At 35.1% G+C, this 27,243-nt stretch overlaps 1 protein-coding gene across 2 annotated transcripts; it reads right to left on the reverse strand.

Moving 5' to 3' along the window:
• Positions 1–5,024: 5,024 nt before the first annotated feature.
• FGL1 (fibrinogen like 1) lies at positions 5,025–26,222 on the reverse strand. Of its 2 annotated transcripts, none has more exons than XM_079307201.1 (8): positions 26,047–26,222; positions 21,213–21,286; positions 15,942–16,122; positions 13,446–13,605; positions 12,611–12,708; positions 11,595–11,683; positions 10,902–11,089; positions 5,025–6,684 (listed from the first exon to the last, which is right to left on the reverse strand). In XM_079307201.1, exons 2-8 carry the CDS (start codon positions 21,276–21,278, stop codon positions 6,525–6,527), a joined length of 942 nt encoding a protein of 313 aa, XP_079163327.1. In that variant the 5' UTR covers positions 21,279–21,286; positions 26,047–26,222; the 3' UTR covers positions 5,025–6,524. The 2 variants fall into 2 exon arrangements, with proteins under 2 accessions (XP_079163327.1, XP_079163328.1); XM_079307202.1 differs by having other exon boundaries at positions 26,034–26,151.
• Between the last annotated feature and the right edge of the window lie 1,021 nt (positions 26,223–27,243).

Below are 27,243 nucleotides of genomic sequence, written 5' to 3' on the forward strand. Positions count from 1 at the left end.
AACGTGAGAGAAGATGGTTATCATTAGTATATCATGAATTACAGAGCACATACAGACTAAGAGGGCTACACTCACTATAGAATACTAAATAATGAATGTGGGTGATATCTTTTTAATGAGATAGTAGAATAACAGAAAAGTTCTGTTGTTTAAGCTGTGTTTTCTTTGAGATACAATATAAATGAGCTGCTTGAGAAGCAGATGACATGCCTAATTAGTCCTCAGTATAACTTTACTGGACTCTGTTAATTTGCATGAGATTAATTTTCTTAATTCTTTTGGGGAGACAAAAAATAAAAGTTGAGAATTACAGAGCAGGAAAGGTGTCCATTTATTTTCTTATGTATGAAACTTTTATGTCAGATTTAGTATCTCAAGTGCTTTGGGAAGTTGAGAATGTTAAAGGGAAATAGAAAGTGGAATTTAAAGTTATTTTAATGGATTGCAAATATTTAATGACTATATTTTCCAAGTTGTATTATTAACAACTTGTTTTATTCAGATTGTGTAAACATAAGAAGGAAGCCCTTCCCTTCCTTCAGTATCCTAGGGCTTTTTCTTAGAAATTTTAGCTTGAGTGGCTTGTGTTCTTCCACATGGGTATGATTTTTCTGTTTGCTTTTTCTCCAATACTGAGTCAGAGGTTTAGTGAAACTAATTCATAAGGTGTTTAACCCCTTTTTAGGAAAATTTACTCAGAGAAATAGATGAGAACTGTTCTGAGATCCTTCATTAAACATACTGTGGAACAGAGGTAGGATTCAGTTACAGAGGACTGGAAAAATTTGAAACAGCCTTATTTCAAAAACCTCAGTGAGATATTTAAAATTAAATACTCAGAGTTATTAGAAAAATGTTTAATAAGAGATACATTGCAATAATTTAAAACCCTTTTATCACAAGACAAAATGACTGCACATCTTGCAAGCATTAACAATTCACTTAGTTATTACCCTAGAGAGTAAGACTTGCAAGACATGTAGCAGTGACATGCAGCATGAATTGTATATTTGCTGAGTACCACATGAATAACCCACTGATTTCTGTAAGGAAGTTTTTCCTAGATGGGTGAATAGCATTTTGGCAGAAGATGGATTTCCTGTTCTCCCTGCAGAGAATTCAGTGTGGCCCAGGCATTTATTTCATCCTACTTGTGCCACAAGTATTCACATAATCTCAGTTTCTTGATCACAAGAAACATTCAAATGCTGTATTGTGTGTGTTATGATGGGCCTCACTACAGAGAAGTTCCCTTGAATTTCCAGGTAGTTGAGATGTGAAAAATAGAAGATATCCCAGCATGGAAGAGCAGTAGAGGAATCACAGCAGGAATGCAGTAGTGCAGATAAGCTAGTTCAAGTAGTGTTTGGGACTTGCACAATTTTGTTTCTGCTTCCTAATCATCAGAAGACACAAACTACTGTTGTATTGCGAGACTTCAAAAAAAAAAAAAAAAAAGAAAAAAAAAAAAGAAAACACAATTTAACTACCTAAATGACCTGCATCTCAAGTGACTTAGATGCTGTGAATTTCTACTGTTTAGGTAACCTTAGGAACTCAGGTATTATTTAAAAAATTAGTTAAAGACAAAGTTCACCTAAACATTTTTCACTTATTTTCTATCATTTAATAATTAACTTAATCAGAAGAAATGTTGTACTAATTTACAAATGTGGTATTGCCTAAGAAAACCCATGTACAGAGCACCATCTAGTGCAGGGTATCACCAACATAAAAGCATTTTGGCCCATATGTCACTTGACCATGTTCAACTAATGTCATATGAACTATCATGTTGCATAAAGTGCCAGAGCAGGAGCTCCCATGGCAATATAATTTTTCAATTACATGATACACCATGGACTGAAAATTGTGACCTTTTGGGCAGACAACAAACTGGATGTACTAAAATTCAGGTAATCATTTGTGAGAACCTGTAAGAGGAATCTGTTTATCTTCCTACCCATAGTGTTGGGTGACATATTCATTAAATAATTCAATCCAGTCTGTTCTCACAACTGCCATTTTAGGTGCCTTGGCTCAGGTTCTGCAGAACCTCAGAGCAACCCAGGTTCCTTAAAACAGACAGTCACAGGTATGTAAAGCACGACTAACAGGTCTTTAATCTGTCTGTCACTAAGACAGGAAGGAAAAAAACAAAAACAAAAAAAGCCTTTAAAAACCCCCAAAAACAAACAAAACCCCGAAAAAACAAACAAACAAATAAACAAAAAAACAAAACAAAACAAAAAAAAACCACCAACAGCTTAATTCTGCAGGAGAGACAGGTAAAATGAAGTTATATGCAGCTATTTATGGTTTGCTGAGGAAGGACAGGAATGTGAGCTACAAGATGATTTGCTTGAAGTTTTTATTTAAAGGCCATATTTTGCTGTTTCTGCAAGCAAATAAACATTAATTTGGCCCCAAGGTTGTTTATTCAGTGTTTGTGTATCAGCATTGTTTCTGCTGCAATCTATTTAGCATTAGGGTGGGATTAAGAGGAACTGTCTTAGTTAACTGAAGATGTAGCAATGAAAAGATGGATTTCATCCTGCACTTGAAGATTAAGATGGCCCTCAGGTACTTGGAAAAGAAGAATTTTTGATGAACACTGTGTATTCAACAAAAAGAGCTTAATTAAGCATCAAAATACCACTATCACTGTGAAGTTTTATATCCTCTTCAAAGAAGCACTTAAACAAAAAATTTGAACCTCCCTCTGAGCATATGGATTTTAGCTGAATGTTTGAAGCCTTACCAAATTCCCAATTGTCAGACCTGCTCTGAGGAAACAGCAAGCTTACTCATACTCATTTCAAAGTACTTCCTGGTTTTGAAGGCTCCATTTATGCTTTCCAAGTTGACTGCTTAAAAAACAATTAAAAAAAAAAAAACAGAAATAAGTGCAAATTTTTCAAAATTTAGATACAGAATACTTCCCTGGATACTTCTGCTCAATCTCTTTTACAACTGCCAAAGAAAACCTATGCTGAAAGCAAAAAAAAGGGGGAAAAAGTAGCTCATTCTTTTGAACTAGTGAAGAGTGAACTAAAGGAACATGATAGGAATGTTCACAGACCTGACAACCTGTGGTTTGAATCCCCATTCTGAGTGTACCATTTCAAGAGCACGAAGATGTAGAATAAAATGCTATGCTTACAAAAGGCATTCAGGAATTGATGTGAGGAGTAACAGTTTTGGGAATGGTGAGGAGAGGTAGACTGTAGCAAGACAGTAGAGCTGAAGAGAAGAATCCCAATGGGAAGCAGTAGGCCAGACTGCAGTGCCTCAGCTCTATCAATGCATTCTAGATATTATAGGGAAAACAAATGCTGTAACATAAAATGCTGTGTTACTGCTCATTTAATTCACTTGGAATTGTGGTTTCCATTCTTTTATTATCCAATATGCTGAGCAAATACAAGAACACAGACATAGAAATAAAATACAAGAGTGTTTCTCTTGAACTAATATTACAAAAATATGTATTTTTGATTCCACATTACTGGCGACATAATTATGTTCTTTATTAACATGAATGACAAAATATTTTCATTGTTATTTTCTCAGTACTTACTTGTATTCTTTTAGGTTAAATGATTTCTATGAAATAATATGGATTCATTTTTAGCTATTTGGGTCCAATGTTCTGTCTAACACCAGAAAAAAATAAACTGGCCTGTGTTCTGCTATCTTGTAATAATAAAGAATGTTTAGAACATGTTTGTACCTGTTGCTGAAATAAATTATTGTGACCAGGCAAGCCTGGCAGAGGAAATAATTCTCTTCCAACATTATGTCTTGTATGGTAGCTATTAAAACTTCCCTTTTGAAAATAAATGGTTTGTTTATATAAGAACAATTATATGACCATTTTGAATTACAACAGTTTCACATGCTTTTCATGTGGCCAGAAAGATTTATTGCACCAAAAAAAGGCCATGGAAAAATGGTGGAAATTAAATACAGTATTTGTATATTGCTGACAGTATGCTAGATGGTTCCTTGTTCTGAAGAGCATTCAGTCGAAATAACATATAAGTGCATTAGAAGATGTACAGACAGATTTGATTCTTCTTCATTTTATGATTTACAGTATAGAAAATGAATCAAATTTTATATCAGAATATGTCAAAAGCACCCTAACTCAGCCAAAAGTTTTCATAGGGTTCTTATAAACAAAGAGGATGGATACATGAAAAAAATACATCATAGATTTTATAAGCACAATCTGTACATTTTGAAAGACTTTTTTTGAGTGTGTATGCTAAAGATCAAACTTTCCTATGTATAAATCCTCCTTGTTTTTTATTTTGGTTGAATATGATCTGCTTTGATACTCTCCAAATTCATGAGTTAATCTTTCAATTTTCCTGTGAAAAACTAAAGATGTTTTTACATCATGGCATTCTGTTTGTTTGGAGTTTTTTTTCAAATAATTAAAGCTTTCTCCTCTTAGAGTGGAAAAAGAATTTGAAAATCATTATGGGAAATACTGTACTCACAACGTTTTTTTAAACTACTCCAAAACTTCATTACATTATTAATAACCCATACCTAGAGACATATGCATAGTTACATATGAACCCAACTGAAGTTCTGTGACAAAACTGAATAAAAACACTTTATCAGAATTTCTGTTTTAATGCAGAGTTTCTCTCACTTTCTCTCTCTCTGCTTTCCTCCGTCCCCCTTACCCCTCAGACACACACACATATCGGGTGATAGGACTTCCTCTCAGATACCAAATATAATTTTGTGTAACTAATTAAACAAAGTTCAAAATAAGCAATTGCAGAGCTGTTCATTGGTCCTCTCATGCATGGATACAGGGATGTGCTAAAGGCTAGACACCTCTAGCACAGTATCAATTGATACATCAAGACTGGATTATCTAGAATATCTGGTATTACCATGAAAAGAAGAGACCTTAAAACCTCTATACTGCAGGTTTTTATTGGCACAACTTTTACATTATAACATGATTTTAGCTGCCTGAACACTGCTTTTTCCTCACACTGTTTGTTTGTTTGTTTGTTTGTTTGTTTGTTTGTTTTGTTTAGGTGTAACATGATTTATCTTTTTAGTGAGATTGTTTCATAAGAACTCTCTTTCTTCCTCCCTAGTTGTTCCAAACATCCTCCCTCCCTTATTCCATGTAATTCTCTCAAGGATTCTTTACAAACTTTTGTTTCAGGAGGATGAAAATGGATGGAAAAATTGCCTTACAGAGTTATATTCAGCTGACCTGTATTCATAGCAATGTGGTTATGAACTTTACCAAAACTTAGTTTCAATTATGTTAAGCATGATGGAAAGTGGCTGCCATGTGCAAAATTGTATTTGCACAGGGGGACAGAGAGTGGCAGTTCAACTACAAAAGCAAAATTATTTTAGGAAAAGCAAGACCAGGTCTTTCTTTTTTTTTTCTTTTTTTTTTTTTTCTTTTTTTTTTTGTTAAGTCTTCATTTGCATCTGCCCAGCAGAAATGAACATTTCATTGGATAGCTTTCCAGAGAGTATTCCTATCTTCTCCATGGCAGCAAGCACCAGTTAGCAACTCTTGCTATTACTGGCTATTCAAGTCTATGGTAGTGCCAGGCACAAAAGCCAGGGGTAGGCAAAGTCTTTCTTACCATTATTCTTGTACAAGAAAAATATTATTAAAACTCCAAATATCAGTATATTGAAGTCCTTAAAAAAAGAGAAATAAAAATAAAAATAAAAATAAAAATAAAAATAAAAATAAAAATAAAAATAAAAATAAAAATAAAAATAAAAATAAAAAGAAAAAGAAAAAGAAAAAGAAAAAGAAAAAGAAAGGCATTACAGTGACCAAGAAGGAGAAAAGCATAATTACCAACCATGTAAAAATGCTAGATTGAGATATTGGGACCAGCCCTAGAAATGCTTCAGCAAACAACAGATAATCCACTTCTCTATGCTGGGTTCAATTGATTGTACCCTGGTAGCACCCCTTCTCTTTCTTCAGTTCCCTGCCTCATTCTTTAAACCCTTTATGTAGGATATGTACACAACACGTGCAAATATTACATCAGGGATTTACAGGAAACTCATTTCTTAAGTCATGAACCTTTCAAGCAGGTATGTTCCAACCACTGGGTAAACCTTATGCTTCTATTTGAGTAGGGGTTTTTTTTGTAATTGTGTAAGTACAATTAATTTTCTTTTTTGAGACAACACAGTAACAATACTTCTTTTTTTACGGGTGAAAGGATTTGGAGTTACTGTAAAACCAAAAATTCTCCGTCTTAATGAAGATGTCCTAATTCCTAGGTGAGCACTTGTCTTTTTTTAAAAAAAAACAAACTGGACCCATTAGCATTAATATTTTTATCTGAATGTTCATAGCCTAGCTTGTCTTTTTACTTACATGTCATAAAGCTGTTTGTTGCAGAGGAATTATTCCAAATTTATACATACATAGACTGAGAAGTAAAAATATGCCCATTTTAATTTGGAATTAATATCCTAAGAGATTAATAGTGTTAATAGAATATTTAAACAATATTACGTTCAAAGTCTGCAGGTCTGACCTTCATGACAACGGATTTTAGGGAATACCACCACCCATGCCAGGTGTACCAAACAATCCCATTGTCTGTCTTGGCGGTGTAGGGACCTCTGTAGTACAACCCATTCAGGTTGGCAGAGTGACACCTGGTGGGAAAGTAAAGGGAAACAACAATAAGGCCTCCTGCTAAAAAGTTTCAAGCATTTGTTATTTATTTCTCTGTGAGACAAAAATTTTGTCATGTTGATGCCAGCCTGTAAAACAGCTGCATTAATTTCCATTTGTGGATTCTGTGCACATAAACAACAGTGGTTTAATTAGGGAAGAACTGCAAAGGTGTTTTGCTTTTAACCAAAAGTGCTCCTTGTTCTTCCCAAGTTTTCTGACATTACTAGCTCTTGGAGTTTTTCCTGCTAATTTTTTCAGTGGAAAATTCTTCCAGAGTTGTTCAGCATTAATAACAGTAGGGCATACACCTTACTGTGGGAAAGAAATACTGTTGTGTTTTTCTGTTGTCTCAGACTAGCCCCACTCAAGTTTTCCAGTCACACCACATGGTATTTTGTATGATAAAAAATGAATACCACCATCAGTTTGCCTATCCACCTGTGGACTTCTGTTTACAAATAGGTGAATTCTGACAGCTGATTACACACATGTACCAACTCACTGGATCACTGGAGCTGGCATTTTATTTGACTATACAAAACTGAGGGGGGGTTGGTTTTTTTTAACAGACTGAAGCAGAAATGCAATTATAGGCTGTTAAATACAGTAGTTGAAACAAACAAAAAACCCTAGCAAAACCCAAAAGACTTGAAAAGGAAGCAGCACAACCTTGATACTTGCCTGTTTTCTATGAGAAACAAGTTTAGATCTTTATGTGACCATATGGAAAGCAAATTGGCTGTTCCTTTTGCAGTACATTGTGATGAATCAGCTTGATTTATCTGCTCATTCAGAATTTCATTATAAACGTTGTTAATATCTAGCTGTTGGAACACCATGTTGGATTCCAAAAGCAGACTTCAGAAAGTATGCAAATAGAAAACATTTCAAATGAACCTTACGAGTTTTGTTACTGGCAAATCTTAGTCTTTTTGGCTTTGCTTGCACTTCATTAACAAAGTTTTTGAGAACTGAGTTAAAAACTATGAGAAAAACTCCATAGAAAAATTCTCATCTATATATCCTTATTTATTGCTTACAATTTTTAAAGTCAGTTTTGATAATGTGTTAATTGAAAGGTTATAAATTGTGAACATCAAAAGTGAGTCTGTTTTTGAGAAGGACAAACTTGTATCAGAGCTGACATAATTTTTCTAATCATACAAATTCTGCAATGAGCAGGCACTCTGCCTACTTTGAATCAAAACACAGATTTCATTAAAAGAATCATAAGAAGGCACACCATAATTTTGCCAACAGCAATATGAGCCAGTAAAAATCTTAATTAGTACTGGGAAGCATGAATAGTGAAAATTACAGTATTCAGTATCCAACTAGAGGCTGTCTAAAGTAACTGTACATACTAAATTAACAACTGGCATGTGATTATTGATATGATATTGTGAAAAAACATTCATTATTCACGAGTCAATAAATACCTTAAAGTTAGTCTGTGTTCCTCGTATCTTTTCAATAGCCTAATAAAAAGTTTAAAACTACACTGCAAGAGTTTCAAAAGTATAGCCAACTCTCAAGTGTCCATGGGTATTTTATCTGAAGTATGTATTAACTGTGGGACAGACGTGGACATGGGAGTTGGTCCCTGAAGAAGCCTTTGAATTCTTTCTGGATTTACTGACTCCACTGACTCCACATGAATGCAGTTATGCAGTCTCTGGGATGATTGGTGAGGCAGAAGCTTGAGTTAGTGATATCTGGCCCCAAGTTGTTGCCTAACAGATCTCTGTTACCACCCATAAATGGTATAACTAAAAATGGGAGTGCTGGGAGAGAATAAGCTGATGTCCAGCTGGAATTGTTCTCTCTCACTACTTATGAACATGCTGAGCTTTGCAATGCCCTGGATGCTGGAAAGCTTATGACCTGCAGGTAGTACCAGAGTGAACCCAGCTTTGTGGATTTCCATTCAAGATAAAAATCTCTGCTAGAGCTTTGCTTACAAAAGGAAGCATTTTTCTGCAGATATCCAGGATAACAAATGCTGTGTTGGAGCAAGACTGGTGGCTTTAAACCAGCTCTGAGCTACTTCCATGTGGCCTCACTTGTGTCACATCCCTTGGTTTTCATATTATCTGGGCTTTTCTGTATTTCATTAGTCCTGATAGCATAGTGTTGGCTATAAACAATTCCTTCATAGCTGGGAGCTCTTATGCAAACCAGCCAAGAGCACTAATTCCTTCTATATTTGCTAATCTGTGCATGACAAATATGTGTTTCTGAGTGCTTTCCTTTCTCTGCCAGTACTGTTCTTATGAGTAGGACTTAATGATACTGACATTTTCTAGTATTTTGCAGTTTTCAGTTTTATGTTAGGCTGAACATTAAAATTCAATAACAAAGCAGTGAAATAACACTATTAGTAACTCATTTTCATTATCAAGCTAGACTGTCACTTTAAGAGCATAAGCTACACAACCATAATAAGAACTAGCCTAGCAGGAGTCAGCTATCTTTAGAAGTTATGTAGCACCAACTACAAGGTATAAATAACTGTCAAGTCCTGCTATGCAACTACTTTTGCAAAGTGGTCATTCTTTTGTACAAATTAATCCAATACAAATAAAATTTTTAAAAGGTAAAAAATGTATTGAGTGGTCTAAAAGTGATTAGTAATTCAGTCTTAATGAAATCCATGGCATGATATCAGTTTTATGTGATTTGAGGTCCAGATACTCCTTTAAATCTACAAAAGTTCTGATTTCATGGGAAAAGAAGCTCCAACATTGTTGCCTTTCCCTTTCATAACTTAGCTTTCCTGAGAAATGCAAAAAAAACTTTGTCTATGTGTGACTTTTTCCAAGTCTCAAACATACTGCTGACTGGCTACCCATGCAAATATCTTAAAATGTATTAAAATAAGTAGTTAATTGTGAAACACTGAGTAAATAGCTACTCCACATAATCTAAGGTGGTCACAGACTACTTATGAAAACAAAATTTGGCAAATGAGGAGTTAAAAAGAGAAACAAAGGATGACACAACAGAAACAATGGAGTTGATCCAGCCTGGCACCTCTTGCCAAGTGAACTGAGATCACAGTGAGAGAGTAGTATGCCTCCCTGAGCTGTATTTTAAACCTCTATCACACAGCTAGACTGCAGGGTTTCTCTTCATGGCTGTATTTATCTAATTAATTACAGGAAAGAACATAGCTGATCTGTACAGGCTAAGGCTACCAGTTTTATCCTTTCTTTTTGATTTGGTATCTTGCATGTAAGTAGAATATTTAAATTATTTTATTGAACTGTATTTAAAAAAATCTTTCACTCAGTCTAGACATGCACACTGACAGAAAATGAGTGGACACATTACCATCTCCATTTGGAAAGAATAACAAGAGTGAGATACAGTGAAGTGAGGTGAAAAAAATTAGTCTTGATAACCTGGCACTAGTTTAGCTTGTCAGATATTTGCAGTGCTGCCACATCTGGTCTAGTGCAACACAAGAGTGAAGTACAGCAGGGATATATCTGCAAACTCTACATGACCTACTTGTGTAAAAACTAGTTATCTCAGAGGGGCAGAATCATCTCCTGCTCACTGCCTGTTAACAAACATGACCTGTGGCAAATGCCATTATCACAGACCAGCCTGAGCTGCACAGTAGGTGCTGTCACTTCAAAGGTGAGCCTCAGTCTTATCAGCACTGAGATCTCTGCCAGGGGACAAGGGCACATTGCAAATTGTGGGCTTCATTGAAGCCACAGGCTGAAAATTGCAAGGGCCTGAGGCCTTTTTCTCCTTTCTCATGCTAAGGAGAATTTCTCTCGGGTCTGCTGCAGTTTGCCTGTTCCTCCCTGGATCTTCCCAAGGTGATAAACCTCGGGAAAAACAGGAAGGAATTCATAACAAGATTAAGCACCTGCTGTTTTTCAGAAAGTAAGGAAAAACAGTTCTCACGATCCGTGAGAACGTTCTGTTTTCTTTTACTATTCAATGGACGGCCGTTCCTCTCTTCTTCAGCGATCCACACTATAAAAGTGGTTCGCCTTCACAATAAAGTTGCTTCTCTTTGCTGCTAGCTGGAGGAGTCATTGTCGTTATTCTCCGCAGCCGTATCGCGAATAACGACACAAATAATGAACAATCCCAATCTATCTTCTACCATATGTTATTTTTTTATGAATACACGTGGAGCAGAATAGTTGACCATACCCATATAAAATCAAAATACCTGTTAAACCACCAGCCAGCCTTTTCCTCTTCAGCACAGTTCCCTTCATAGTTGTCATTATCCCTGTCTCTAGTACTGAATTTCATTCCTCGTTGATCAGCCCACCATTTTACCTCAGGATGAAATCCACCAGCAAGGGAATCACCAGCTGTGCCAGAGTATTCACCACAACTCATCTCATAAGAATGCTAATGAAAGATGTGAAGAAATAAAAAATAAATAAATAAAATTCCAGTATGTCTTTAGCCCTTAGCATGTCAGAGAGTGAAACCACAAAGAAGAACCTAATGTGTTCCATTTGTTGCTATTTTTATGCTAAGAAATGTCATGTCACTTAAGCATGATGTACTTAATAATGAAAGGCTGTAAATATGGGATAAAATTTGTCATTAACCTTATGTATAAATAGCCTCCTCTAAACAACATTAGGGATAGTTTGCAGTACACATTAGCAAATCAGAACATTTTGTACCATTATTGTTAGTAATATCAACAAAAATAGAAAAACTGCTTTTATCCATGTCTGCTAAACCAAATGATTCATATCTCCTACAGAGTGTGAAATTAATGTATCAGAGTGAAACACTTTTATTAGATATTTGAAAATTATAAGCATAGGGAATCTGTATGCTTATTGTTTGTCTACAGAGTCCACATTTTCATTAAAACTTTTAGTCATTTCATATTTTATACCTCTTCTCCTGAAACTCTGAATCTTGCATACTGTGCAAAACGCCGTTCTCCTTCAAAATCAGTTAGATCAATTCTTAAAGTATAATTCCCTTTAAAAAAAAATACAAATTATTTTAGTTAAATTAGCCCATCTCACTACTTTTCAGAACTGGGCATTACTGTAGGAGATTAAAAGAAAATGTTTTTATCATTAATTTCTATCACCTCAGCATATTTCATGGGATTTTATCTTCTTTCATGCATACTAAAGCATATATTGTTGTTCTTTGCCTTTTTTTCAGCCAAGTCAGTTTAGAAAATTTTAGAAATATTCCAATACAAATTTTCAAATATAGGGAAAAAATTTGCAAAAAAATATGGCCTTAAAGATTTTAGTACAATATTTGAGATGGTAATGAAAGCATAGTAAAAATTGATCAATAAATGTCCACCTATGTAAACTAGATTTTTATACTAAAAATAAAAGAATTATACTAGGATCACATCCTGGTGGCACTGATTTCCATATGATTCAGCTGGCTAAACCAATGGATAAGTTTTGTATCTGTAGCAGTCTACAACAAACCAGAAGTTAGCTTACATTGAGTGACTATTAGAAAGATGCAAATAACTTTCTACTACTGGCCTAATCAACAGGACTGGACTAAAATTACTTCCATGTAATAGCCCACACTGCTAAAAAGCTCTAAGTGTCTTGGTACAGCATATACCTGTCTCTGGACTGTTAATGATGCTGATGGAAAATGGATAGAGACAATTTTTTTAAGGTAAACTTCTGTGTCCTATTCCCTGTTTCACAGGGGCTCTCAGTAGGCCACTGGACTAAAGATAGTTTTGAACCTTTTGTAAGAAAACATATATTTAAATGTGGTTTTTTTCTGAAACTTAGAGAAGTCTATGCAGCCTAATAACAGAATTCGGGGTTTATTGTAACAAAAAGAGGAAACACAAAAAAATGGCCTGGAAAGAGTAAAGAAACAGAAACCATAAGACTATTGTTACAATACAAATCTTACCTTGATTAGTCAAATAATGAAGATTTTTGTTTCCAAGCCAAAATTCACCATTTTTCGAAACAAAATTTCCAAAACCTTCTTCATAGTCAGCCCAGACTCTGAAAAGGGTATCAATTAATAATTTCTAAAAAAAGCAAGTTTATTTGGATGTTTTATAATACAGTTTTAGATCACAGAATAACTCAAACTGGAAGGAACCTCAGGAGGCAAGCTAGCCCAGTGTCATTCTCAAGCCAGAATCAGCCATGAGATCAGACCAGGTTGTTCAGGGTTTGTCCATTCAGATCCCAAAAACTTCCCAGAATGGAGACTGCACATTCTCTTTGGGCAACCTGCTGACTCTTTTCATGGTGAAAAAGTTTCTTCTTATTTCCAGTCTGAATCTCTTTTGTTTCAACTTAGGTACTTTGTTTCTCATCCTCCCACTAGACATGTCTGTGAAGAACATTTTTACTCAAAGACCTCTCAGATTGCTTACTTTTTTTTTTTTTTTTTTTTTTTTTTTTTTTAGATTTTTACAATTGCAGAAGACAATCTAGTCCTTTATCATCATAAAGAGTCCTTGCTCCAACAGCTGTTAATGTATTTGACAGTGAATTGTCCTCGTATCAAATGCAGAAGTTGTCAGAAAAAGATTAGAATGGATGTCTCACAGAAGACAACCAGAAACAGAAGTGGTATTTCATTTGGAGGCTGTCCTACAGAGCAACCATTCCTCCCTTTTATCTAGGATAACAACTCACTCACTTACTTCTAAAGTTCAGATTTAACTTAGCTCCATTTGGTTTGTTTCTTTACTTTGTTTCCAGTTTTAATTATCACCTCTAGTACCTACCTATCAAAATTCTGGCTGCCATCAGAACGTCTCTGAAACACAGTCCAGCCACCTCCTTCAGACATGTCACAGAATGCAAGGAATTCTCTAGGACTCTGGGTTGGTTTTATTCGATAAAATCCATTCTGCTTATGGCCTTCATTGTAGATTTCTGCACAATCTGTTCACACAATGTTAATTGGACATAACATTTTTAGTCCTGTACTTACTGGCAATATCAGAAATCAAATCAATAATAGTAATCAAGTCATGCTATGTAGAAGTCACATAAAAACCACACTAATGAAATGTCTCTGCAAACCCATTTCTTTGACTTTTGGGTAATGTTTGGATTTGTGTTGCTTTAAAGCTTTGCTGGGCTATAATTATTGTGATATATCTTTGAAATAATATCTTCCCACCATGAAATATTATAGTTTTTGTTTCGACTTGACTAGCAAAATAATTCCTCTAAGTGATGTCACTTTTAATTTAAAGTGGTATCATCCACATTAGAATTCTGTTACAACCATTGTAACATGTAAGACACCACTAAGTAACCTTTAAAAACAACCATAGGAGTCTATGTCCAGAAAGTCTGCAGAAGTGCCAAAAATGAAAGTATGGAATCTCCAGTGTTAAAAACCAGAAACAATTGCGAGGCTCAATTCAGTCCCTTCTACCAAATAGGTTCACAAGACTACACCCAAAAAGTGCAGTGTATGCGTAAAATGATACTCTGACTTGGTACCATTCACAGTTGAGTCTGCATTGCTGTTGATGAATATAATGTACAACAATAACAAAATTCAGAGTTTGTGGAAATATTAAAGCAATGTAATTGTATAATCTTGTATTTTTTCCTCTAGAAATTAAGAAATGAAAGGAATTCTTTGTTTATATGTCATACAGAAAAGGCACACAATTTTTTCTTTTTTTCCTGGCTAAGGTAGAGCTGATTAACTTTAAAGAATTCTCTGAGTTGGCTGAACTTCCAGACTTGGTTGGAACTTCATGAACTATCATATTTCTTTCCAGTAAAAAGTGTCAGTGAAGATTAGACATATAAAGTAAACACTTTATACTGAAAACAAATAGTTCTGCCAGAACTTTAATAAACTCTAATAGAAAACATAATTCAAATAACGTCTGTCTTCATAGAGAATGTGTGATTGGCTTAGAGAAAATAGCATTTATTGTCCATTAATTTCTTAGAAGGACAGCAAAACACAAGTGTATCTTAATTTTTAGCAGGTGTATATAGTGTGGAATTTCCCCCTTATTATCTAACTCAAAATTTTCCAGCTCTGTTGACATTATCAAGAAGATAATGCAATATGAACAGGGAAAGGCATTTTCCAAGCTGTAAAGAAAGCGAAAAAAATAATGGGAGGGGGCGGGGGGGAAATAATAAGAAACAGGAACAAATTAGATCTGTTTTTTAGAATAACATTGTAAAAGAATTAATTGGGGAATATGCTAAGAAAGGACAAATACCTTGCAGAGAATCTTTTCCAGTAACAAATGAGTCAGCCCTAATAATAAAAATAAAGTGTTCCAGGATGCTAAGTGCATAAATACATAACTAAAATTTAAAGTCAGATTTACAACTGCTTTTAATTTAATTTTAATGGTGTTTTATTGTAGTTGATGCCTTGGGATCAAATGTTATATATATTGGTATTTCTTCCAGCAGAATAAGCACTACAACCATTTTCAAACAAGGCTGCTAAAATATTAGTAGTTAAGACTTTCTGGCACTGGACAGCTAGAAACAAACACCATCTACAACACAGACTCCTAAACTGTATTTTCAATCCAACTATTGTTTTGGATGGTGTTTCATAATACCAAGAGTTTACATAGTGTTTTATTATATACTGTAGAAGGAGTGGATCACCACCAGAATGCTGGTGAAATTAGAAAAACAACTTTAAACTAGTATTTTAAAAGCTGTGATGCCATGAGCTGAATCCAACTCAGTGAAAATGTTATTAAAGTGAGATGCAGATGTCATTATGCCAGGCTTATGTGTGTAAATATGGATCTCTCAGGGACTTCAAAGTCTGGAACAAAGACAGTTGCTTGTAATCCAGGCAACCTTTGAATGTATGAATGTGAAATAACTCTGTTAGATTGCTAGAACTTCTGACATTAGTCAAAGAATGATATTTAGAAATCTGTAACTTCTGATTAACATTTTGTAAATGTCTACTATTGGTTTTATCTGTTGTATTGCTGATATTTATGCTTCATTTACTGCTCACTGATTGTTTTTTTAAATTATGCACTATTAATAAATCAGTAAAATTTTTAAATTCTGATTTGATTTCTACCATCTGACATTAAAAAAAATGTTTCCCTGTACAGCAGGTCTTGGTAAAAGCTGAGCACTGTGTTTTAAACAAACATTCTATGATGAGTTTTTAAAACAATAACTCAATAGGCCCAATTGTGCTAAACCTTCTGGGTGTCATTACAATGAATGGAAATGAAAAGAATAGCTTCATTTCTAACCTGAATACTGTCTTTTTCCTCTCAAGTCAATGACACTGTTTTCATCTTCTCCGTCACTGGACTGAATCTCTTTCTTCTCTAAGAGCTGTATGATTTTTAACTGCTGCTGTTTCACACGATGTTCCAGAAGCCTCACCTGGCCCTGAAGTCGTAGCTGCTCTTGAAAACATTTCTGTAAATCCTAGAGAGGACAACATATCTTATTGTAAAATCAACAAATTGTTTGTGATATTTAACATGTAACACAAAGAACCAACCAACCAAACCATAAATAAAATTAAACTTCAATAAAACATTTTGGTCACAATTTCTCACAGACACTATGTTGACTTCCATCTCTGTTGCAATGTTGTTTAAATTATTCCATATGCTACTGCATGTAATATATAAAATATACTTATTATGAACATTTTGCAAAGATACTTATTCTTTAGTACTACCAGCTCTAAGTGCAAACATGCAGCAGGGACTTTGGAGAAAACCACTATAATACAGGCCCTATCATAACAAGGCCCCATCTATCATTTTCCATGCACAGAGATTTTCTATCCAGTGAAGGCTGCTACTGATACTGTGAAGGTTCTAAACAGTTTTAAAGAAATGCAATCCACATGGATATGTTTTCAACTTCATAGTACATTTTTTGAATGCTTTTAAATTACACACTTCTTATAATAAGAATGCTAACATTGCCAACATAAATATTGTTAAGTTTTAAGCTCCTTTTTGGCATGCTGAAATAGTCCCTAAGAAGCCGTGGGTATACATGAAAAATAAAATTTAAAACAAAAGTTGAAGTCAATGTTGTGCTTTGACTTGTGTACTTAATTTTGCCATGCAGAGTGGGTGAGATGTGGCAATTCTGATACTGTGTTGCCTAGCACTCACTTGATCCTCAAGAGCTGGAATAACTTCAAATTCTGACATGCTGAATGCACGCTGAGCAATAAATAATTGGTTTTAAATTAAAGACCATGGTAAAATAGCCAAAATGAACAGAACCTGATCTGGAGAACTTAAATTAAAACAATCTGTATGGTTTAAAATATATATTAAATAAATTTCATTTCAGTGTGAAGGGGAGAAAAGCTTTTGGAAACATGATGCATGTTTTGCATCAGTAACAGTGAAATTTTATATGAGCAGAGTTCAGTGGCTTGTAAAAGAGCACAACTAGCAAAAGCAAATTTTGCAAAGGCAAAATCAAAGGGTGACTTTATGGAAATCTGACATTTGAGATCAAATTTGCAGTAGTTCTAAATTGGTGCTACCTTATTCATAGCGAACATTATTTACATATGAACCTGCAATATTTGCCACCCATATGGAAGAACTGATATCTCAGAACATTGCCCTATCACACCAAACTATAGAAATGTCTGCAACAGCATACTGCTGTGGATGGTGAGGTGCACCTCAGTGGTGTCTGCATACTTTTCTTTGCAACAAATCGTTCCATTTCTCTGCAATATTTAGTTACACTGAAAAATTTGATCATAAGACTGTGCAGAACAATCCTGAAGACAGACTTGTGCCTTAAGTATTACTAAAGCATATCAGAGACTTCCTTTAATTCATACTTAACTGCAATCTAAAATACACTGTGAAATAAAAGAATGGGGGGAAAATATACACACTAACTATATAACTAGGCATAGCTGGGCAGTTTTCCAGCGCCCTGTTGGGGAAGGATGCCTGTGTTGGGGCTGCCCAAGTCGCAGCTCGTTCTGCTGCGCGCCCGGCGCTCAGCCCAGGCCGGCCCAGGAGCTGCCGGGCCACCGAGGCGGCGCTTGGCCACAAGGGGACGCTGTACAGCCAGAGGCACATTTCACCTTTCCTAGAGGGTCATTCCCGAAGGACACAGCAATATCCCGAAAGTCTTGTCTTATTTAACAACCTCAGCTTGAAAATATTTTTCAGTTGTTGATACGAGATGCTTAGCATATCATCCTTTTCTTCTAGCCGGAAACAAGAGAAAAAAATAGTTAAAATATATGGACATACAAAGTTACTACAGTGGCTTAGAGGGATGTTACTTGACTGTATGCACTGGTTAATGTGGGACATATTGCATATTACAAGGAAAAGATGCACTATTTATTGTGCAGCCTTTTCAGGGTGGTTGTCTCAATTGTCTCTGCAACTTCGTACAAACCTATATATACAAACGTATAAAAGCTGAATTTTCTATTCATTGGGAATCAATTCAGTGGGAGATTCAGAAGAGCCTTCCTTGATAGGTGTCTGCAATTTGTCAGTCTAGTCCTGTGTGAATACAGGAAATTACAGAGGACTGCAGAGCTTTAGACAAAGAGAGAAAGAGATGCACAGGTGGATTGAGAAAGAGTGAATACATTTTAAAAGTATTGAAAAATATTTCCAGGCTCACTCTGATGAGCTAATGCTAACTACAAAAGAAGAGCTGTCCAAAAATTCCCATGTTCCCAGGAAGATCAAATATTTATTCTAATCACACTAAGTTAACAGTGATAAAGAAGCCACCATGTCACAGTTACCAGTTTTACAGAGAAATTTAGCCTGTATCAGTCTTAATTCAGTCCTCACAGCCTTGGAGGACATGGTAAAACACAATAGGAGAGACCTACTTTTTGCCAATCCCATTGCCAATCCCTGCAATTTCACAGACAAGACTTCAGATGGGCAACCACTCTGACACGTGGCAAGATCTGAGACACAAAACTAGTTTCCATTCTGGAAACAGTGAGGGACAGTGCATTTGAGGAGAGGTAGCTACAGGCAGCTATGTGTGTTTCTTTCAGGTAAAAGAAATGCCTCTATCAGTTCCCCTTTCATACTGCTGAAAGTCGCTCTCCTGCTGTGATTAAATTATATAGTACAAGTATAGAACTTCTGAAAAAATATTACCTTAGAAAAACTTGGTATCTAAATTCAATGTGACACTACATATAACACATTAAAAGGTCCTTTCCTTTGAATCACATTAAGCACAAGTCTGCAACAGGCTGTCTCTCTAAATATTAAACAGTATTTTAAATCCATATTTTGTTATTTTTTATTAAAAATTATTAATTAACTCATAAAAATTAAAAACTAACTATGACCTGATTCTCATCTGTTTTACAGACAATACACTCATGATGGGGTGAACAGTGATATGTCTACCTACACATACCAATTTCCTTATTTAAAAGGCTTTAAGCTCTTAATGCTTATGAAATGACAGTAATTTAGAAGTGACAATCAAGACATGACTAGCCACACTGAATAATTACAGCATAAGGAAAAAAAAAACTAACTTGAGCAGAAATAAAGTTTTGAAAGTAACCTACATATGAAAAGTACTGGTACCTGATACTTTCTCTTATCTCTCTGACTTCAGCTTTGTCATTGATGACTCTCTCTGTCAACTCCAGATTAAACCCCTTAAACTTCCCTGCTGAACAGCTAAACCACTGTTCTCATATTTGGAATTCCATGTCTATTTTTTCCATGGGACAATCACAAGGTAATTGTAACTTCAATTGGATCTTCAGTTAACCAGACTGTTATTTCAACATGCTGCTACAATTTTTTTCACGGGATAGTCCTTTAAAAGCTATCAGAGTTAAATCAGTGCACAGATGGAGTAATAAAGAAGCAAATGTAAATTAGGGTTCTAAGTCAGGAGCTATAACATATTGTTATTCCATTTGCTAGATGTGGACCAAAATTAAATCATTACAGTGTGGAAATACTCAACAAAATGTGAATTTTACTGTGGCTGTCTCTAGTGGACAGTGGTGCTCACTGAGTGAAACCAGACTGAACACAACCTGTTCTGTCTGTTTCAGTGAAGCAACTGTTTGCACTACACATTGAGAAGCAATTATCTAACAACTGCTGACAGCTCTGCTTTTGGGCAAACAGTCCCACATTTAACCAGCTGCTGCAATTAATGTGCATTCACTTTCATTATTGTGTGAATTATTTAGCAGCCAGTGACCTTCCATTACAATTATTGCTACAAATTAGAATACTTCATGAAAACTATAAAATCACAGGTCTTTTTCCTGTGGTGCTATTTCCTATACTTTTTAGAATATAAATTAGGACCAAAATATCTCTATATTGAGATTAATGTTTTAATGAGATTAAAAGTTTAAAACGTTGAGATGAAGTTCTGAATATTCCCAGTTTTTACTTACGTCAGCTAAAGTCCACAATATTAAAAATGAAAAATATAATTTAATGTTAATAATTAAAAAGTAAATAAATGCATTTAATAGTGATGCCTCTATTCACAGCAGACCTCTTCAGAAATTAGTAATGTTTTTCTCCACTGAGCAGAAGTGATTACAGAGCCAGGTGCTTCCCATTCTGCCTTTATAAAGCTATTTATCTGAATGAAAGTTATCCATAAGGTAATGTAAGCCACAAACAATAGTTGAAAATTCAGCAACCAATTCCACCTAGGCAATCATGAATCAAGAATTCAATCCCTTTAGCCTCTGCTATTTGGGATCTGAATATGAAACTAGAAAGGACAGCCATGACATGCAGTGCAGGATTGGTGAGGCTAGAGGTATTTTTAACTGTGAAGCAAGTGTGATTTTCTTAGGGCTTTTGTTGGAGAAACAGTATGGTTTTGGGAGCTTGAAGTGAAGCAGCTTTGATCATTGTTTCTGAGTGTCAACTAAAATGTAGTTACATGGAAAGAAGTAAGAATATGAAGTTATGAATCTTGTCTGAGAAAAAGTTATATGGTGAGTGGACAAGGTAGAAAAGGATGGAAATATTCTGCATAGCAGGTGTCAGTGACCAGAATTACAACTGCTCCAGCCTCTTGCTTTAGGAGTTCTTGTGTTTTGCCCTTCTGTAAGTATGCTGCTCAAAACTACAGGTGTTACTCTGAGCTAGCATCACCCCTGAATGGTAGTATAACCATCTTGTGTGCCTTCTGTACAGTGTGTCTCCATGCACCATATGGTATCTGTTTTAGGAAAGATGTGTTGGCTCTTCTTTCATATCAGATCCAGTCACAAACTGACTGGATTTCTTTCTTCGATGCTATTGCCTAGAGATTTATCTTCCATTGTAAATTTATGCATTTTTTCCCTCTTTCCTTATTGGAAACTTGTCCCCACTGAACACCATTTGAAGATATTTCCCCATTCTTTCATTTTTAAATGAATTCTAATCTTTTCCATCAAATGTTCTGCCATCATGTGTAGAGATTGAGAACACTATAGAGGATAAGGTGTGCAGTATTTAGAAGAAACTCTACAGAAAAATTTAATTACTAGAACTTACAGAGCTGCCAATGACATCCATCAACATAGCTGCAAGGAGAAAATCAATGATTATCAAAATCTTCATTTTGGAAGCTGTGAAGTAGAGAAACAAAGGAAACACTAGTTAACTTAAACATAAAAACTAAAATTTACACTTGACATCTTAAATCTTATTCAAAAGAGTCTATTTAACCTACAATTATTTTCTTGCAAATTGTAAAATTATATATGCAGGATTCATTATAAATGTCTAAAATAGTCTGATAAAATGTAACTCCAAAAGCCAATAAAATGATAATTTATCCTTTTATGCCATTTTGCATTAGAGTTCTCCATGTATTTTAGGACAGCTATTCAATACTCAAACATACTGATTTTATTTTCAAGACAAGAGCAAAAGAAACGTTTTAAACAAGGTAAAGAGGAAAATATTCCTTGTTGATACTTTAAATTTTTAAGAAAGCTCTCTGTCATAGACAAGAAATTAAAATCTCAATTGGGCTAGTTGTCCTTGTTCTAAAGATTTGTGCAAATTTTGTACACCAGGAGAGGATCAAGATAATTTGACCATCTTAGAGTAATTCAGGGGAAAAATCCAAAATAGTTATCAGCTTTTATTCTAATGGTGACAAGGATATCTTTGAACTGATTGCTGTGGATACTTTGTACTGTATGACCCATAGCATTTTAAACCCCATTTTTTCATATGAAAATTATTCTATAGGCCAAACCAATCATCACTGTATCTCACTGTTTTGCAAATGTTAGCTGATAGAACTACAAAATTGTTTTGTAAGACAGATGTGTGCTTTTCACAGAGGAGAAACCAGGGTCTCCAATCAGTAAAATATTTACATAAATTACACATAAATTATTCTGAATTAATTACTTAAACTTCTGCAAGCTATCAACTGAGGAATATTTTCTTTTCTTTTGTAACTACAAATACTTTCATTTAGCATATTCTAACATCTAATTAAACCAGAATATGTGTCTACTCTGCTTTTCCTACCATAGAGTTATTAAGGAAAAGACCTCCAAGATCATCGAGTTGAACCATTAACTTAATACTGACAGGTCCACCACTACAGCACCACATCTACATTTTTTGAATGCTTCCAGGGATGGTGACACACTAAGGCATTTGTGGTTAGACAAAGTGTTAGATTTATAATAGAGATTAATGATTCAATACCAGCATGTGTTTATTGAAACATCAACTTTACAAAAATTTCCACTTGTGTTTCTACTGGGATTACTATAAAACATGAGTGGAACTTTGGCAGACTGTGATTTTTACAGCACAAAGGTAAACAAGGTGCTTATGAGAAGTATGTTTTTAAGTTCATGCAAAATTGGACAAGTCCAACTGTATTTTCTCCAATTTCTGAAAATGTCATAAAAGACTGGAAATTACAGCCCAGACAAATCTCAGATTTCAACACTTACCTGTAAAATACTTATGATGCTTTTAAAAATTACAGTTATTTAAGTAAGTAACGTTGGTTTGGTCTTGGTTTGTTTTTGTTTCTGAGGTTTGCTGGTTTGAAAGCATCATATCTGAAAGCACAGAGTTTTGAGGCCCAAGTGTATCTGTATATAGCTCATCCCACCTCTTGCATAGGACTGACACAAAGTGTAGAGGGTACTCTGTACCCATTGACCCATGTCACTGCATTCAGAATTTTTTTAAGCATTTTGGACATACCTCTATCATTAAGCTGAAAAGCACTATACTAAGCTGATGTCTATCTCTGAAGATTCCAAAGGAATCCATCTATTGAGTGAAAATATGAACTGAAAATCTTAGGCTGAGTCATTTCTATGCCATAAACTTTCTGAATTTAAAACTGTAAGTTGCTCTTCATGCTAACCAAATAAATGTTATACCATTTGAATTAGAAACTTTACTACAATTCGAATCAACAATTTTGTTTGAAGGGGCAAATCCTACAAACTACAGGCTTAAAAAATGGTGGTATGTGTGTGTGAGGAATCTGCAAGAACTGCCTGGCAATTAATTGGTTATTTAGATGTCAGAAGTTTCTGCCATGATAAAGCATGCACTTTCACCTTACAACATTAGCAATTATAGCTATTACAGTCACTTCTATTTTGAAAGCAGCTGTTGCCACCTGTTGGGATGACATTGTCTGTGACAGGAGTGACCAAACAGTACATCTGGAGAGCCTGCAAATGATCTGTCTCTGCTATCTGCTGTCCTGACTCCTTATACACTTAAATATGTTTTCTAAGAGAGAAGTGACTCTATTTTCTTCACTGGAAGATTCTTATTTCATATACTCTGCTTCATCCCTGTTATTTTAATTACAAAACCACAGTATCCTCCCTCACATTAGTCTTAGTATTTGTACTCTTCTATGATGATTTCACTGGCTGTGAATGCCTGAACACCAGAATCAATCTTAAAAAGCCCCAGTCTTAAATGGATTGCACAATTTTACAAGTACAATATTCTTACTTTTTTAAAAAATACTATCTAGTAAATCTTGCATACTGTTCAGAGAAACTTATGCTAGTTAAAAAAAAAAATAACACTATGAGGCATATTAAAGGCAGGTAAGTCCCTTACAGCTTGAATGAGCTGCTATGAGCAAGCTGCACAAAAAGAATGAATGGCTGAGGAGTGTAGAGTGTATGCAGTTGGTTTAGTTTGTCATTTTTAGATGAAGTCACCTTTCTATTTAAGGATGCCTCTTTCTATAGAATGTTCCTCTTGTGGGAAACGTCATAAGGGCTGCACATGGGAGACAATGTGTCAGCTTTAGGGCTGAACTAAAACATGCTCAAAAGATATACCAAAATATAAAAATAGTTTCATAAATTTCTAAATCTGACAATTTAAATAAATTGGTGAAAATATTTTAATCCCAGAGTTTCATTTTTAAGAAAGCAAGCTGGACAGTAAACTCAAGATGGAGTATTGATCCTGGAGCCACTCACGATATAAGGTCACTAAGAATGTAAAACAAGAGGCTTATAAAGAGGGAGAATCTGAGAGCTCCATTTGGCAGGTCTATCAGTCTGAGACAGGGAAGACTGAAACAGAGAAGACACAGGGTAAAAAAACCCACAGAGGAACCTTTAGTAGGGTTGGGGAAAACAAAATCTTTGTGCAGCTATCCTGCAAAGAAAGGGAGAAGGTCAAAAAGACTAGGAAGAGACCTGAAAACTCAAACTTTTAAAAGCTTAAAAGTGACTTAAAAGCATTTCTCTGTATCTGTCACTGCCCAGCAGGTAGACCCCAATGAGGCAGGGAGCAATCAGCAGTACTGGTCCTGGACCTTGCACCTTTAAGCCAGCTTCTCAGCAGCCATAGACTCCTGTAGTTTGTTTTTCTCAGTTTTAGTGACATGAGATTCACTAAGTGGGCAACTTTACAGTGACAAGAAAAGTGGTAGAGTCAAGCCCCTTGCATGTTCAAAGCACTTTGATACACTACCTAAATCATCAGGTTCAGACATGGAATTAATGTGGGTAACTTTTTACTTAGTTGCATTTCCAAAAAAAAAGTTTCAGTAGAGGTTGCATTAATAACAGTTCTCTGAAGGTGCACATCTATGGTCTTCAGTAACATGGAAACCTAAATTTCTATTCAAGAGAAGTTTAACATCTTGCTGTAGGAAAACTCCTTTGTAATTCAGTTTCTTAAACTAATTTCTTCAATTCTCTAAATATTTATCCTTGTTATATAGCTATTTTCTGACAATATCCAATTGAATAAAATCCTTCACTCAAAAAACCCGCAAAAAATTACAAATTTTAATCTGTCTCAAAGGAACCCAAAGAGTTAATAAGTTTTGAGAGACTTCCAAGACTTTTTGTAACACCTGGGTTGAATTAACAAAAAGAAAAAAACCACTTTGTACAGGGGATATCCCTTTCCAGGAAAATCTTAATCGCAGACAGTAGACATGTGGATTAATTATCATGCCAGAGTGAGAAAATTTGGTGTTGTATTTCCAACATGAAACACAAGCCCTTAACAGTTAGCTGGGAAAAAAAGAAATCACCTTCTTTTTTAAAGAAATGAAATGTATGTACAATTCTTGTGAAACCTTGAAATTTTATCCCAGGGGTTAGTTATTTACTATTCCAAGATTATACCTGGAATATGCATTTTACAGTTGAGGAGAAATTTTTCCCCAAAGCCATGGAATCAAAATTCTAGAAATACATCTTTTTTCTTCTCTGCACCCAGGCATGCTTTAAAGGATACACAGATGACCATTCCTATATTCAAATTTCCCCTGAATTTGATGTTTTTTCATTACTAAATAGATTTGATGACATTAAAGAAGTTCTGTGCTATGAAATTTTTGAACCATTATAATACTTTTTTTTTTAATTTAAAAGAGCAAACTAGATGGAATACAGATGCCTGTTTGAGTTGGCACAGTGTCAATAAGACTTGCACTGCTAATAAATACAATAATTGTAAGAGAAAATGTACCAAAATATTAGATTTTTAAAATTCCAATAATTAACCTCATGCACAGATTTTGCTTTGTTTAAATTTGGTGGTGTTACAAAAATTGCTATTTTCCTCTTCTGAAAAACAGGTCATGATTTGATTTACTTTTAGGTTCTAAAAGAAGCCTTGTTCATATAGCCATGTACTAATATAAATTAAGAAACTGCAGATTCAAATACTGGGTTTATTAACTACCTAGAAATGCAGGAAAAGAGCTAGATCTTGGTAAAACATTCATACATCATTATCAACACTGCACCAGTTATATGGCCTTCAAAAACAAAGTACTTTTAAACCATAACTACAGAAATTAGCCAAACTTCTTCCTTCTTCTCTTATAGGTACCTTAAATGTTTACCTTTACCTTCTGGACAGAACTCAAAGTTGTTAAATCTTCGTAAGCTGATGCAAATAATTCCAGAGCCCTTCCCAATCTGCGATTGTTTTTGCTATTAAATTCTGCAGAGTTGAGGCTTACATCTGCTATGAGTCACCAGGCTGGAATGCTGCTGAGAAGTTGCAGTTATCAAGACTAAATTGCAACATAAGAAGGAGATGACGGTAATTCTGGGACTAACACAACACTTCTGAAACAAAAATAAACCAAAAATAACAAAGCATCATCTATTCCCTTTCACTGTTGGGATTCAGGAAATTGGTCTCTCTATCATATTCAGCTTAATACTCCAGTCCTTTCTATAGTCACAGCCTAAATCTCTTAGGCTTCAGAGGTACAGATTTAAGAAAAAAGCCAATAATCATTCAGACTAGAAGTTACATGTCAGAGGTGTAACAAAAAAAGAAATATGCTAAATAAAACCTAACCCAAAGTAACAAACACAGCACAGGCAAAGCTGAAGGGAACAAGAAAAAATACCAAAAAATGTGGTTTTTTAGTCAAGGCATTGAGAAGCACAGCATCTCAATTACTTCATCGGACAAAATTATTTTCTATACAAGATTTTTAGAGCCAGATGAATAAATCAAAGAATGTTTTTAAATACAATCTGTTTTGAGTGTTTGCCCTTCTATGCTGGCTCTTCCCAAATTCAATAAATGACTATGCTTAAAGGAATGTGCTGGAAAAAAAGAAGTCTTAAGGAAATATTGAACAATAACCATAAAATGAGATTTACATTCCAGAATATAAATACAGAATCAAAGAATGCCATGGGTTGGAAAGGAGCTTAAAGGTTACCTAGTTCCAAACCTCCTTCTGTGGGCAGGGACATCCTCCACTAGACCAGGCTGCTCAAAGCCAAATCCAGCCTGGCCTCAAGCACTCCCAGGGATGGGGCATCTTAAATTTCTCTGTCCCACCACCCTTACAGCAAAGAATTTATTTTAGTATTTAATCTAAACCTACTCTCTCTCAGTTTAAAGTCCTTCTCCCTTGTCCTGTCACTACATGTCCTTGTAAGTGGCCTCTCTCTGTCTTTTTTCATAACCATTGAATGTTCTAAGTTGGAAGGGACACACAAGGATCATCAAGTCTGGCTCTTAAGTGAAGAGCCCACACAGGGATCAAACATCACAGCATTATTAGCACCCACAC

The sequence above is a fragment of the Erithacus rubecula genome (assembly GCF_903797595.1).
Source record: "Erithacus rubecula genome assembly, chromosome: 5".
Classification (NCBI taxonomy): domain Eukaryota; kingdom Metazoa; phylum Chordata; class Aves; order Passeriformes; family Muscicapidae; genus Erithacus; species Erithacus rubecula.